This window comes from Podarcis vaucheri (genome assembly GCF_965113315.1).
Source record: "Podarcis vaucheri genome assembly, chromosome: 7".
Lineage (NCBI taxonomy): Eukaryota > Metazoa > Chordata > Lepidosauria > Squamata > Lacertidae > Podarcis > Podarcis vaucheri.
This window is the reverse complement of record NC_138765.1, coordinates 19,382-33,904: the sequence shown is the minus strand read 5'-3', so window position 1 is coordinate 33,904 and position 14,523 is coordinate 19,382. Positions and strand designations below refer to the sequence as shown.

Sequence of the window (14,523 nt, the reverse complement as noted above, 5' to 3'; positions counted from 1 at the left end):
AAGGAGGAGAAAACCTGCACTGGGGAGGAGAAGCTGGAGAACATTCCTGGAGTCTTATTTGAAATGGAAATGACAGGCCACAGCTACAGTGTTTACAATGCGGTCCATGCTGTGGCCCATGCTTTGCATGCCATATATGAATCCCGTTCCAAGCATAGAAAAATGGCAGAAGGCTGGAGATTGAAATTTCAGAATGTGCAGCCATGGCAGGTAATTACAATTTCTCTCTCTCTATATATATATATATAAATCATTCATTTAAAAGTATGGTATGTTTCCATGCAGAGGTGAAAATGATATCTAAGATTCTATAAAACAATTCCATACCAAAAAAAATCTTTTTGTGGTGCTGTTCTTTTCAAATTTGCTTAGGTAAGTAATAACCACATAATGATATAGTGGGTTTTAAAAATTATTCAGAATCAAAGACAAATGTAGTGAAATGACAGCTTAAAAGGGGGGTGTTATCATGTCTACTTTTCCCTTCTCTTTGAATCCAGGTCCATCACTTTCTACAGCGTATTGTATTCAATAACAGCGTTGGAGACACTGTGTGCTTCAGTGACAATGGAGAATTAGTTACAGGCTTTGATGTTACAAACTGGAAAATGTTCCCTAATGGGTCGGTGGTCAGAGTCAAAATTGGAAGACTGGAACCTCGGGCTCCTCCAGGCAAACAGTTAACCATTTATGATGGCCAAATTGTCTGGCATCAAAGATTTAATCAGGTGAGAAATCATTGTAAATCCTTAATTCTTCTTTAAAACAAAGCATAAGAATATCTGCCTCCAGAGTAACATCATTTGGAGTATCTTGAGTCAAAACTTTGTCATATAAGCAAATTTTAATGCAATTTAAATATTTTATTGCACCCTAGCCTTGATTCTGCTAAAATACCACAGTCTCTCCTGTTATTTCATGAAGTGAATTCTGAAAAAGAAGGGTGCTTAATTTCTCCCAGTTGTGTCCTTTTTGGTGCTTGCTGCAACAACAACAAAGACTTGTGTGTCTGGGGTGGGGTTAGGGGCTTGCTATGGCCAAAGAAATCATCACTGAACAGTCCATTCTGATCCTTTTCTGACTAGTCTCTCATAAAATGTCTTAAAGTGATTTCACCATAAAAACATCACATTAAAAATCATCACACAGTTTCCTGCATACAGTGCTATTTTCCTAGAAAAAGAGGTGCCAGAACTCACCAGGAACACCTCCCTTGTTCTCTTACAATGGCAATGTCGCCCACATGAGAGGTGTCGGAACTGAGTTGCATTGAATTCTGGCTGATAAAAGCCCTGCCTGCATTAAAAACAATGATAATAACATTGTTTAAATAAATAATAAAAATGCTTTCATGTGTAAAAACAGCAAGGAACACTTTTGTATGTAAAAACAATGTCAAATTCAATACACAGAGAACTGCAGCCTGGGATGAACTGCCATGTAGTCTACTTATATCGATCCAGAGTGGATTCTAACATATAGTTAGCTGAATAAAACTTAAAACATGTTGCAGGATTCCCCAAAAAATAGACCAGAGGCAATTAATAGCAGTTTGCTACTGCTACTGAAGGCAAATGAGCATAATGGTCACAAATCCAATACATTCAGGATTGGCCCTGTCCATAAGGAATCCAGTTGCAACAGACCAGTGGCGTAGCGTGGGGGGGTGCAGGGGGGGCCGGCCGCACCGGGCGCAACACCTGGGGGTTAGGGTTAGGGGGCGCAAATCCACGGGTTAGGGGGCGCAAATCCACGGGTTAGGGGGCGCAAATTACTTGCCTTGCCCCGGGTGCTGACAACCCACGCTACGCCACTGCAACAGACTTAATGTAAACTTGCAATAATTTATAATAAGACTAAAACCTTAACACTAAGCATACTGTGTACAGAACACCAGAAGGAAAAAAAGATGGAAAAGTGAAACCGAGGCTCCTTCTGGCCTTATTATTATAGTCAGCATGACTGTGACAGAAAGAGATAACAGAACCACTTTATGGCAGCTGTACTCAGCTTTTCTGAAGGAATAACCCAAACATCGTGAATCTTCTGCTTGTTTCTAGGCAGAATAGAAACTTACATGTCAACTAGAAACTTACAGTTTGCACCAGTTTCTTTCACACAGAGAAGCTTCCAGAACCCTCTTGAATTAATTAGAATAGGAAATGTCTCTACACATCAGATCAGTACTTTCTGTACCAAGAAATGCAAACTGACATGAATATCCCCACTGAAAAGGTCTGTTGAAAAAGGAAGGTCTTCAATAGAGAAGAGAGATGTCAAAGGGTGGGTGCCAACAGAAATGGACCTGTCGAGAACTGGGATCTGCAGGAGACCCTCTCCCCCCCCCCCGAGTGCAGTGATCAGCTGGGTATTTAAGGGATGAGACCATCTTTGAGATCTCCTGGTTCCAAAACATCTGGGCTCTGTGCCCCCCACCAAACATCTTGAACTGTTGAGCATCTAATGTGGAGAGGTTTTATTTTGTCCCATGGCAGCAGTCCTATGGGGGTTCCCTGACTTGGCTTGGTCCTCTGTGCTATTCATGGAAGACCAAACGAATGAACTTTAAGAAGGGAAGATGGAGTACTGTTTAGGCAGGATTCCCATTCCCTTGGACAGGGTTTCACTACTCTGAGACTGAGCTTAGGACTCAGCCTAAGTCCTGTTCCTACCCATCCATTGCCCCCAGAATGCCCTTTTAGGGGACAACACTTCTTTGGACTCAGTCCGCTTCAGTTCTCTGAGCCTTGGCTAAGAAAGTTACTTGTATATTTGGCCGAGGGTTTGGGGACTGAGCATCGTCTGAAGCCAAGACCTGCTTCATCCTACGCTGCCCTTGCTGGAAGATCTTGCCTTAGTGGGGAGAAATTTCTTGGCATCGCTATTCTCAACATCCTCTCTTAGGACTTAGCTACATTGGCAAAGAAAAAGTGCTTTATATGCTTTTTAATACATTCTAAAACTGTGGCACCAGATGGCGCTGTGGAGTTCCGTTTTTGCCAACCCGATTTCTCATACAAAGTTTGCAACATGTTTAACTGAAATGCTTCTTGGATGTGTCAAGATCCAGCCTTACCCTCTTACTGCTAATCTCTCTTTTATTATTTCATGCAGGTGTTGCCTCTTTCTGTGTGCAATGACAACTGCAATCCAGGCTACAGCAGGAAAAAGAAGGAGGGAGAGAAGTTCTGCTGCTATGATTGTGCTCCATGTCCAGAAGGGATGATTTCTGACAAAAAGGGTATGGAGCATGATGTTAAAGATATAAACTTAATATGCACAGGATGCAATGCTTGTATGCATTGAAGTCTAAAACATATGTAAAGGTTTGCAAGTGAATGGGGCAGTAAGAGGCTGTTTGCGTGTTTAAGGCTAATGGGACTTTCAAATGGTCAGGTTCCTAGAACTATCAAGATATGGACTTCTGTAGCTTCAGCAAGATGACGGTTCTTTTTATTTATTTTATTTAACAAAACAAAAAAATGAATTGTTTAAACCAGGCCTGAACCAAGACTGGAATGTTTGCAGCCACCTTGAGTGCATTCAGATCAAGGTTCTTCAAAACAAATCAAATGGAAACAGTCTGAATTATAATAATATTCATTGCATTGCATTTAAGGAAACTACTATTTAAAGTATAAACCATGATTTAATTGGGAATTTCCTGGTGTACAGAGAATCAATCAGTCGCTCCAGTCCATCAGCTCAAGTTAAAAACATCAAAAAGTTTTTAAAGACACTCTTTCATTGGGTGCTACAAGAGATTCCATTTGATGGATGTTTGTCAATATCTTGAAGTATTAAAATTGTTTTTTCTCTTTTTCAGATGTGGATGTTTGTGCCAATTGTCCTGATGACAAGTATGCAAACAAGGGCCAAACTCAGTGCATTCCCAGGGTTCCAAGTTTCCTCTCTTACAAAGAAACTTTAGGATTCCTTTTAGCTATCTTTGCCATTTCTTTCTCTTTAATCACTCTTCTAGTACTTGGAACTTTTGTGAAGCACAAGGGCACTCCCATCGTCAAAGCCAACAACCGGACCCTCACCTACGTTCTCCTCATCTCCCTCCTTCTCTGCTTCCTCTGCTCCTTGCTCTTCATTGGACAGCCCGGAAAGGTGGTCTGCCTTCTCCGACAATCAGCCTTTAGCATCATTTTCTCAGTGGCCCTTTCCAGCATTTTGGCCAAAACCATCACTGTGGTTCTAGCATTCATGGCAACGGAACCAGGATCCAGGGTGAGAAGATGGGTAGGGAAAGGGCCGGCCACTGCTCTTGTCCTTTCCTGCACCTCCATTCAAACCGGAATTTGTGCTCTGTGGTTAAGCACTTCCCCTCCATTCCCAGATAGGGACACACACTCATTGAAAGGGAAAATCATCCTGGAATGTAATGAGGGTTCAGTTACCATGTTTTACTGTGTCTTGGGCTATATGAGCTGGCTAGCCTTTGTCAGCTTCTTTGTGACTTTTCTAGCCAGGAGGTTGCCAGATAGTTTCAATGAAGCCAAGTTCATCACCTTCAGCATGTTGGCATTTTGCAGTGTTTGGTCATCATTTGTCCCAACTTACCTAAGCACCAAAGGGAAATACATGGTGGCTGTGGAGATCTTCTCCATCTTATCATCCAGTGCTGGATTACTGGGTTGCATCTTTTCTCCAAAATGCTACATCATTCTGCTGAGGCCTGAGCTGAACGACAGGGAGCAGCTCATAAGAAAAGCAAAATGAAAGTATGACAATCTCTTCATTGTGCATCTAGACAAATGCTGATGGTGGAGATCTCGAGAGAATTTGGCTATGTGTATTTGCTTAGGGAAACTCCTGTCAGCGTGGTTCTTGACTCAGTCAATGTGCCACAAATACCCCCATTCCTACTTCTATTTTGGCGCTTTCCAGAGAGATTGGAATAGGACCCAAAGCTGATTCTTCTGTTCAGGGTTTTCCTCATCCTCATAACGCTCAATGAAGTGAAAGGCATCTCAAATCCTGAAGGCAGCATCAGAGGCCAGGCCTGCATTCTGTTACTCAGGCTTTCTCATCTCAAACCAACCACGCATCCTGCCATAAAACTATAAAATCTTAAGACATAAAGACATAAAGCCTTGGTCTCATGAACATCAATTACATGCAGTAAAATCACAGTCACAGTGAAGTCATTAACTATACATATTCTGAATTGTCAGTTGAAGTCAATTAGGTATTGTCAGAGCTGCTACCAGGTCCCAGCTCACATAGGACCACGCCACACAGCGTCCACTTTAAAAGAGTCTTTATTGAGTTACAGGTTTCATTTCCGAACTGCAGCGTGCAGCTCTACACCTTCTGCTCTAGGTCGGCGAAGACCCGTCTGAGTCCCCGCCTCTTGCACACCAGCTTAATACCCTAGCCTTGCTCCACCTCCTTCGCCTCTCCCTACGTCTCTGGGTCCTTCTGCCCCCCTGGGCCTCCTCCCTTCTACTCTCCTCTGACGCTGACCCCCCTGATCCTTCTGCCTCCTTGCGGCGGGCTTTAGGACCTGGCTCACTCTCCGGGCTGCTTACTGCTCCAGCTTCCGCTGCATTTGAACTTGGCGCGCGCGCCCAACTCTCTACTTTCCTCTTAACCGTTGCCTCGCTCTCTGAGGAGGGCGTGACCACCCCTGACTCGTGCCCTCCCTCCTGCTGACAGCCTCCGGAACCCGATGCCTGGCTACCTTCCTCCCTGCTGCTCTCAGTCTTGAGCGTGGGTCCCGACTTCCAGCTGCTGCCGCCCTCAGTTATGAGCGTGGGTCCCGACTTCCAGCTGCTGCTCTCTGAATCTCCTCTGTTCCCTTCCTCCTGTGGTGTCCCCCCGGATCCCCCCCTTGCTCTGCTCACTGGGGCTCCCTTTTGGGAGTCCTCTGACTCACTGCTTAGGCTTGGAGATCTCGGGTCGTCATCATCACTCATTCTCCCTTCGGCTTCCTCCCCCTCGCTCTCTGTTTCCACCCTTCTCTGCGTCTCTGCTTCTGAACCCCTGACATCCATCCCCCCCTCGAAGCCCCCCCTTCCCCCCTCCCCGCTGTCCGGTATGGGTGCTGGGCGCTCCATCATCATGGGAGGGAATGCTGGATACAGGTCGCTCCCCGTGGGTGGCCGCCAACTGAAGACCTCCGAGTCTTCCCCCTCGCGGTCGTCGACGTTGACTTGTTGCTCTTCCATCTCTGTACCGCCGTGCTCGAACCCGAGGTCCTCCCCGAACACGTCCATGTCAGTCTCTGCGTCGGTCGCTCGACCTGGCATCTCCAGCCACTTCCTGCGCCATCGCTCCTCTGGTCGATCGTCCCACCAATACGAGTTGCCTGATGCCGAACCTGCCGGTGAACCTTCTGGGGAACGGGTGCTCCGTGCGGGTTCCCCTTCTGAGTCGAATCCATGGAACGTGCTGGAAGAAAGTGTGGGTGTGAACAACCAGTCGTCGAAGAAGCTCGCTGGCATGGGTTTGTGTGGGAAGAGGGCATGAAACTCGTCCTTGAGCAGGGGTTCCTCCAAAGCGTAGTCTGGTACCCAGCTATTGGCGCTGGCCCGGGTGCCCTCTCTGGCTAAGAGGTATTCGACTCCCTCTTCCCCCCATCTGGAGTCCAAAATCTCCGTGACCTCGTTGATGTGGTCCTGGTGCTTCACCTCCCGCGTCTCCGTCCGTTCCCGGAGCGGACTTGGCGCCGTCCCTGGCTCCTGGAACCTGTGAGGTGCCTTGTAGGGAGTGAGCACCGACCTGTGGAACACCGGATGCATTCTGGAACCCTCCGGCAGCGCCAGTCGGAAGGCTACCGGGTTGATCTGCGCTTCGACTTGGTACGGACCGATCTGCTTGTGCCCCAACTTCTTCTTGGCAAGCGACCTGGTCGGCACTGCGTGGGCTGCCAACCAGACCCAGTCTCCCACTTGGATCACTTCGCCAACCCGCCTGTGCTTGTCAGCTTGCACCTTGTAGGCGTGCTTAGCTAGCTCCAGCTGCCGTCTGAGTTGATCGTGGACCGCCTGCAGCTCTGACGCGAACGCGTCCGCCGTCTGTGGTTCTCCTTCCCCCACTCTCTCCAGTCCCGGGAAGGTTCTGGGATTCCTCCCATTGTTGGCAAAGAACGGCGTCACTCCTGTGGACACGTGCTTCGTGTTGTTGTAAGCGAACTCGGCTAGCGGCAGGTAATCCACCCACGTCGCAGGCTGTTGATTGGCATAGCATCTCAGGTACTGCTGCATGATGGCATTGACCCTCTCTGCTTGCCCGTTGGTCTGCGGGTGTCTTGCTGATGCCAGATTGACCTTGACATTTAGAAAACCCATCAGCTTCTGCCAGAAAGACGAGATGAACTGGCGTCCGCGGTCGGACAGGATAGACCGTGGCAGGCCATGCACTTTGAACACGTGATCTATGAACAGTTTGGCGGTTTGTTCCGCCGTGGCCACCTTCGCACACGGAATGAAATGCGCCATCTTGGTGAACAAGTCCACCACCACTAGCACAGCTGTCTTGCCTCTCGAGCTGGGTAAATCCGTCACAAAGTCCAGGGCCACCCTCTCCCACGGTTCAAACGGTGTTTGCAGCGGTTCTAACAGTCCCGCCGGTGGTCTGTGTACCGGCTTGGCCCTCTGGCAGGTGTCGCACCTCGCGACGTAGTCCGCGACCTCTCCTCTCAGCCTGGGCCACCAGAAGTCTCTCGCGACTAATTCCATCGTTTTCTCTGTGCCAAAGTGACCGGCCGTGGGTGCGTCGTGCAACTGTTGCAGTACCTTGGCGCGAAGGTCGTCTCCTGGTACATAGACAGCCCCTTTGCGTAGGAGCAAGCCGTCCCGCACCTGGAACTCGTCCGTGGTAGCCGTGCCTCTGAGCAGTTCCGCCATCTTGTCTTGCGCGAATGAGTCGTCCCGCAATGCACGTCGCACCGCATCCAGGTCTACTGTAGCTGAGGCACACGCCCACGCCGTCGGTGCGAAGATGTGCATGGCCGCCGCTGGCGTCACCTCTTCTAGGTATTGCGGTTTTCGGGACAGTGCATCCGCCATGATGTTGGTGTCGCCTGGGACGTACTCTATTCGGAAATTGAAGTCAGCAAAGAACTCCGCCCAACGTATCTGCCTCTGGTTCAGGAACTGAGCCGTGCGCCAGTGCTCCAGATTCTTGTGGTCCGTGCAGACCTGCACCGTGTGCTTGGCGCCGATTAGGAAGTGCCTCCACGCCTTGAAAGCTGCATGAATGGCCAGCAACTCCCTGTCCCAGATGGTGTAGTTCTGCTCCGACTTGCTGAGCTTTCTGGAGTAGAACGCTCCCGGCCGCCACACCCCCTGCGGGTCTCGCTGCAGCAGGACAGCTCCCACGGCTCTGTCTGACGCGTCTGTCTCTACCCTCAACGGTTTACTGGGGTCGATATGCAGCAGTTGCTTCTCCGATGCGAAGAGATGCTTGAGCGCTTGAAAGGACTGTTCCGCCTGCTCCGTCCAGATGAATTTCTTTTTTTTGGAGCTGAGCGTGTCCGTAATTGCTGCCGTCTGCATCGCGAACCCCTTGATAAACTTGCGATAGAAGTTGGCGAAGCCGACAAACCGCTGGACCTCCTTCCGGTTGCGCGGGCTTTTCCAATCCAATACCGCACGAACCTTGGTGCTGTCCATGGCTATCCCCTTGTCCGACAACTTGTATCCCAGGAAATCCACCTCCGTCGTGTCGAACTGGCACTTCTCCAGCTTGGCGTACAGTCTATGTTGTTGCAACCTGCTGAGCACCTCCCTCACGTCTCGGTCGTGAGCTTGCTGCGAGTCAGAGAAAATCAGGATGTCATCCAGGAAGCAGACGCATGTCTTGTAGAGGAGTCCCTCCAACACGTGATGCATAAAAGCTTGAAAACAGTGAGAGCCATTTTGTAATCCAAAGGGCATAACTCTGTATTCGTAGGTGCCCAGCGGTGTGAACATGGCCGTCTTCCACTCATCGCCCTCCCGCATGCGGATGAGATTGTACGCCCCTCGCAGGTCCAACTTGGTGAACACGCGTCCCTTGCGCACCGTCGCGAGGAGGTCGTCAATCCTGGGCATGGGGTAATCAGACGGTTTGGTCATCTGGTTCAAAAGGCGGTAGTCCACAACTAGTCGTTTTTGGGGCGTGTCTTTCTTTTTCACGAAGAAAACGGGACTGCCCCCCACTGCCTTGGACTCTCTGATGAAGCCACGCTCCAGATTATGCTCGATGAACTGTTTGAGTTCCTGCATTTCATCTTCAGACATGGAGTATAGCCGCCCCTTCGGCAGCGTCGCCCCCGGTAGGAGGTCAATCTTGCAGTCATATGGCCGGTGAGGGGGTAGCTTGTCCGCCTCCTTCTCGCAGAAGACCTCCAAAAAGCTCGCGTATTTGTGGGGGACCGCTTGCAACGTTCCCAACTGCAGTTGTGATTCCTCCTCCTCTCCCTCCCGTCGGGGTAGGATGCAGTGTTCTGCGCAATAAGAGGAGCCGAAGATCAGTTGTCTCTGGTACCAAGCCAGTGTCGGACTGTGCCTGTCCAGCCAACTCATGCCCAACACAATGGGCGTGTCCGACAGTTGGGTGACATTAAAACTGATGACTTCCCTGTGGTTGCCAAGGCGCATCACCATCGGTGGCGTCTGCTTCACCACCTGCCCCCCTAGCAACTCTCTGCCATCCACTGTGACGACTTGCAGGGGCAGAGTGGCAGGCAATAGCTGTATAGCGTGCTGCTCCACAAAGCTCTGCGCTATAAAGTCTGCGTTGCTTCCAGAATCCACAGAAAGCGGCACTTCGATAGTGACGCCGTCGGGTAGCTGGAGAGATGCTGTGAGCTGCACTACTGGTTTGGGTGGGAGGGGATCCGTGGGTTGCAAGATTGCTGGGGACTGCTTCACAGATGCGTCTGGCTGGGCCCCAGTGCCTCCGTCTCCAGCCAGACATCGTCGTTTCCCTGCTGTGGTTCTCCTTGCTGCGTTGCTGCAGTCACCATTGCTGAGGCTGCAGTGTGCTTGTGGAGCCTCCGGGGACACTCCTTCGCCAAATGGCCTGGATCCTCGCAGATGTAACACTTCCTGTTCCCTCTAGGAGGCTTCGCTTTCACTGCTGCCGGTGCTAGGGCTCTGGCTGCTGACTGAGCCCTTGCGCCTCCAACCTCCATCGGTTCCCCTCCCCCTCCTGGCGGAGGTGTGGATTGCGCACGCGCTGCTTCCCTCGGAACGAAAGAGAAACTTCTCGCTGCTTCGCGCCCTCCACGTCCTTCATCTCTGCACCATGGACGTTCTTCCAGCCTCACCCCCACAGTCAGCGCCCTTTGGACCACCTCCTGCGTGCTTCGGGGCCTCTCCCCCCTTGCAATTTCATCCTTAACCGCAGAACTTAGACCCTCCCAGAAGAGGTCTCTGACAGGGGGCGAATCCCGATCCCATTCTAAAGCACTGACCAGCGCAAAAAATCGGGCGTGATACTGCCGGACGCTCGCCCTCCCTTGTTTTAGTCCATGAATCTCCCGTCTGGCAAGATCCACATCAATAGTAGACAAAAAACACGCATCCATCGCTTTGATAAAGGCATCTGCATTCTGAAGCGCCGGATCTTTATCCCTCCACAAATTGCGCAGCCAGGCTTTGGCATCCCCATGCAAATGGGACAATATGAACCCCACCTTCTCTTCCTCATCTCTAAAGTCTTTTGCCAGCAGTTGCAGTGCGCACATTACGTCTGCTCTAAAATTAGGGTACTGTTGCAAAGTCCCATCGAAGTGAGCCACAAGCCCTCCTGCTCTCCGTGCCAATCCCACGCCCTCCGGTCTGGGTCCCGGTTGCCCTTGCTTAACAAGCATTTCAAACCTGGCGTGTAGGTCTCTGTAGGCGGCTGTAGTCTCCTCCTCCCGTTTCTTGGAAGCCAATACCTCTGAGGACAACTGGGTCACTGCCTCTTGCAGCGCGGAGATCCTCTGTTCTTCCGTCATCTTGCTAACCTTTGTGAGCTCGCTTACAGACACCCCTCTTCCTCCCCTAGCGGCTTCTGCTCCCGCTGCGAGGTTTCAGGTTTCTGAAGCTTTGAAGAGACGGGTCTTACTGTCAGAGCTGCTACCAGGTCCCAGCTCACATAGGACCACGCCACACAGCGTCCACTTTAAAAGAGTCTTTATTGAGTTACAGGTTTCATTTCCGAACTGCAGCGTGCAGCTCTACACCTTCTGCTCTAGGTCGGCGAAGACCCGTCTGAGTCCCCGCCTCTTGCACACCAGCTTAATACCCTAGCCTTGCTCCACCTCCTTCGCCTCTCCCTACGTCTCTGGGTCCTTCTGCCCCCCTGGGCCTCCTCCCTTCTACTCTCCTCTGACGCTGACCCCCCTGATCCTTCTGCCTCCTTGCGGCGGGCTTTAGGACCTGGCTCACTCTCCGGGCTGCTTACTGCTCCAGCTTCCGCTGCATTTGAACTTGGCGCGCGCGCCCAACTCTCTACTTTCCTCTTAACCGTTGCCTCGCTCTCTGAGGAGGGCGTGACCACCCCTGACTCGTGCCCTCCCTCCTGCTGACAGCCTCCGGAACCCGATGCCTGGCTACCTTCCTCCCTGCTGCTCTCAGTCTTGAGCGTGGGTCCCGACTTCCAGCTGCTGCCGCCCTCAGTTATGAGCGTGGGTCCCGACTTCCAGCTGCTGCTCTCTGAATCTCCTCTGTTCCCTTCCTCCTGTGGTGTCCCCCCGGATCCCCCCCTTGCTCTGCTCACTGGGGCTCCCTTTTGGGAGTCCTCTGACTCACTGCTTAGGCTTGGAGATCTCGGGTCGTCATCATCACTCATTCTCCCTTCGGCTTCCTCCCCCTCGCTCTCTGTTTCCACCCTTCTCTGCGTCTCTGCTTCTGAACCCCTGACAGGTATTTTTGCCAATTCAGTAGAAATCAGTCCGGACGCCATTTTGCTGCCCAATTCCCGGATGAGTTTGGGGAAACCCGGATGTATGGCAGCCCTAAGTAGTGGCCATTGCTTTGGTACACAGTGCAGGGTTCTAAATAAGTCAAATTGAGGTTGTAGCTGTGGTTGGCTAAATCGGACAGTGGATCATGATGTGAGAGAGACATTTCCAGGATCTGGAGTTCTTACACTTTTTATATACGGAGCAAGAGTCCCTCTGATTGATCAATGTAAAATGAAGTCAGCTGGTATAGAATACAAATTTCCTGGTCTCCTGATTTATCACTTTCTATGCTTTCCTGGACAAAATGGAGATTTAGAATCAAGGTACTTGGGCACCCTCAAAAGCAAAGCACACACCCAAAAATAAATGTTAGAAAGGGACAAGATTAGATGCAGATGAACAAGGCATTTTTGTTATTTTAAAAAAAAATCAAGACTCCTTGTGCTCCCCTCTGCTCCCCTTCCCCTTTCTCCCCACCCAGGGGAGTCCTGCCTTCTACTTGCCCCTCAAAGTCAGCGCGCCTTGCAGGGTTGGCCTGGACAGAGACAGCCTCTCCTCCCCACCTGCTCCCTGGCAGCTGCTCTGAGCTGCCCAAGGGAGGAGGTCAGCAGCGGCAGCCATGGAGAGGCAAGAGGAGGCTTCGTGGCCACCTCCACTGTTGCCACCACTCAGGACAAGCCCCGGCTCATCCTCTTCCCTGAGTTGGTGCTGGCAGAACTGGCTTGGGAAATAGGGACAATCCAGGATCAAATCAGAAGCCATGATAGCTTTTGGAATTAGGGAACTGTCCCTGGAAAATCAGGAGACTTGGAGGATATACTATTCCTCTTTTAACCTTCTTGCCAGATACTGCCCTTTCGTTGCTTTCGAGGGTGATGGGAACTGATGTGCTAATGGAGCTTGGATTCACATCATGTGAACCCCAGAAACAATTCAGTGCTCAGGAGAAACGAGACTGTTTGAAGATATAATAAAAATATAATAAAAATCCAAGAAGCAGGAAATAGGTGGGAAAAAGTTTGGGTGTGCAGTCACTAAACAGTAAAATTATTATGAAGTATACTGTATACTCGGCCCCAGACACACTGACCAGATGTCTGGAAGCTGTGGCTGGATGGTTACGTGGGAGCCGGTTGAAGTTAAATCCTTCGAAAACAGAGGTCCTCTGGCTGGGGCGGGACGATATGGGATCGAGGGGGCAACTCCCATCTCTTGCGGGGGTGCAATTAGTGCCAGCACCGTCCGTTAAGAGTTTGGGTGTAATCTTCGATACCTCCCTCTCTATGGAGGCGCAGATTACAGCTGTAACAAAGGCGGCATTTTTCCATCTCCGCCAAGCTAAGCAGTTGGCCCCTTATCTCTCTCGCCCTGACCTAGCCACTGTGATCCATGCGACGGTCACCTCCAGACTGGATTATTGTAACTCGCTCTACGTGGGGCTGCCCTTGAGACTGACCCAGAAACTCCAGCGGGTGCAGAATGCCGCGGCGAGACTCCTTACAGGGTCTTCGCTGCGAGATCACATTCATCCGGCGCTGTACCAGCTGCACTGGCTCCCGGTGGAGTACAGGATCAGGTTTAAGGTGCTGGTTTTAACCTTTAAAGCCCTATACGGCTTAGGACCCTCGTACCTACGGGACCGCCTCTCCTGGTATGCCCCACAGAGAAACCTACGGTCTGCAAATAATAACATCCTCAAGGTCCCAGGCCTCAGAGAGGTTAGGCTGGCCTCAACTAGAGCCAGGGCCTTCTCGGCTGCGGCTCCAACCTGGTGGAATGCTCTGTCACAAGAGACTAGGGCCCTGCGGGACCTGACATCTTTCCGCAGGGCCTGCAAGACAGAGTTGTTCCGCCAGGCCTTTGGTCAGGGCGCAGCCTGACTCCCTCCTCTGGCAACCGCACAAAATCTTGCTTAATCGGTTGCCATCAATTTGATTTTAACTAATTTTATAATGAAATATTTTTAGAATGTATGATTATTTGATTGTTTATTTGATTGTTGTTAGCCGCCCTGAGCCCGGCTCAGCTGGAGAGGGCGGGATATAAATAAAATTTATTATTTATTATTATTATTATTACTGCAGGTTCAACTGCTTAATTTAGTGCATATTGGGCAACAAGGCCTTTCTCTTCTTCTTCATCTTCATAATCATCTTTCCTAGCCAGGAAGTTATCCTGCTGTTTCAATGAAATCAAATTTATTACAATAGCAGCACAGGGTTTTGATTTTGTTTCCTTTTTGGAAACAGTTGTTCTTTCCTCCAACCTACTTGAGCACCATTGGATAAAGTTGCTAATTATAAAATGTATAGGATAAATCAAGTGTTAACTGGCCCTTCATTTGAAACCTACAATCCCCGGAGTTACTCATAAAGAGAGATTGATTGCTAAACCATCCTGGGAACTGAAGCTCTGACAGAGGAATAGGGATCTCCTAACAATTCTGTTATGATTTGTGGGTGCCCTCTGGAGGCTTTACGGGGGCAAGATTCCTGGATAAACCCTCTTAGTTTCCGCGCTAATGGCTCCTCGTGGCCCTTGTGAGAAGTGGAGCGCCCCCGGGTTCTGTCCTGGGCCAACTGTTGTTCAATGTTTGCATAAACCCCCTGTGTTATGTACTGAGTTGAATA

General features: G+C 50.3%; 1 protein-coding gene across 1 annotated transcript in view; it reads right to left on the bottom strand.

Annotated features, from left to right (window-relative positions):
- The window catches only part of LOC309537623 (vomeronasal type-2 receptor 116-like), a gene marked incomplete at its 5' end in the record, with an annotated part of 84,121 nt that extends 79,529 nt beyond the window's left edge, over nucleotides 1-4,592 (bottom strand). Inside the window, 2 exons of the mRNA XM_082232513.1 lie at nucleotides 1,200-1,296; nucleotides 4,570-4,592. Of these exons, the coding sequence (XP_082088639.1) occupies nucleotides 1,200-1,296; nucleotides 4,570-4,592 (120 nt within the window). The remainder of the gene's footprint in view (nucleotides 1-1,199; nucleotides 1,297-4,569) is intronic.
- Between the last annotated feature and the right edge of the window lie 9,931 nt (nucleotides 4,593-14,523).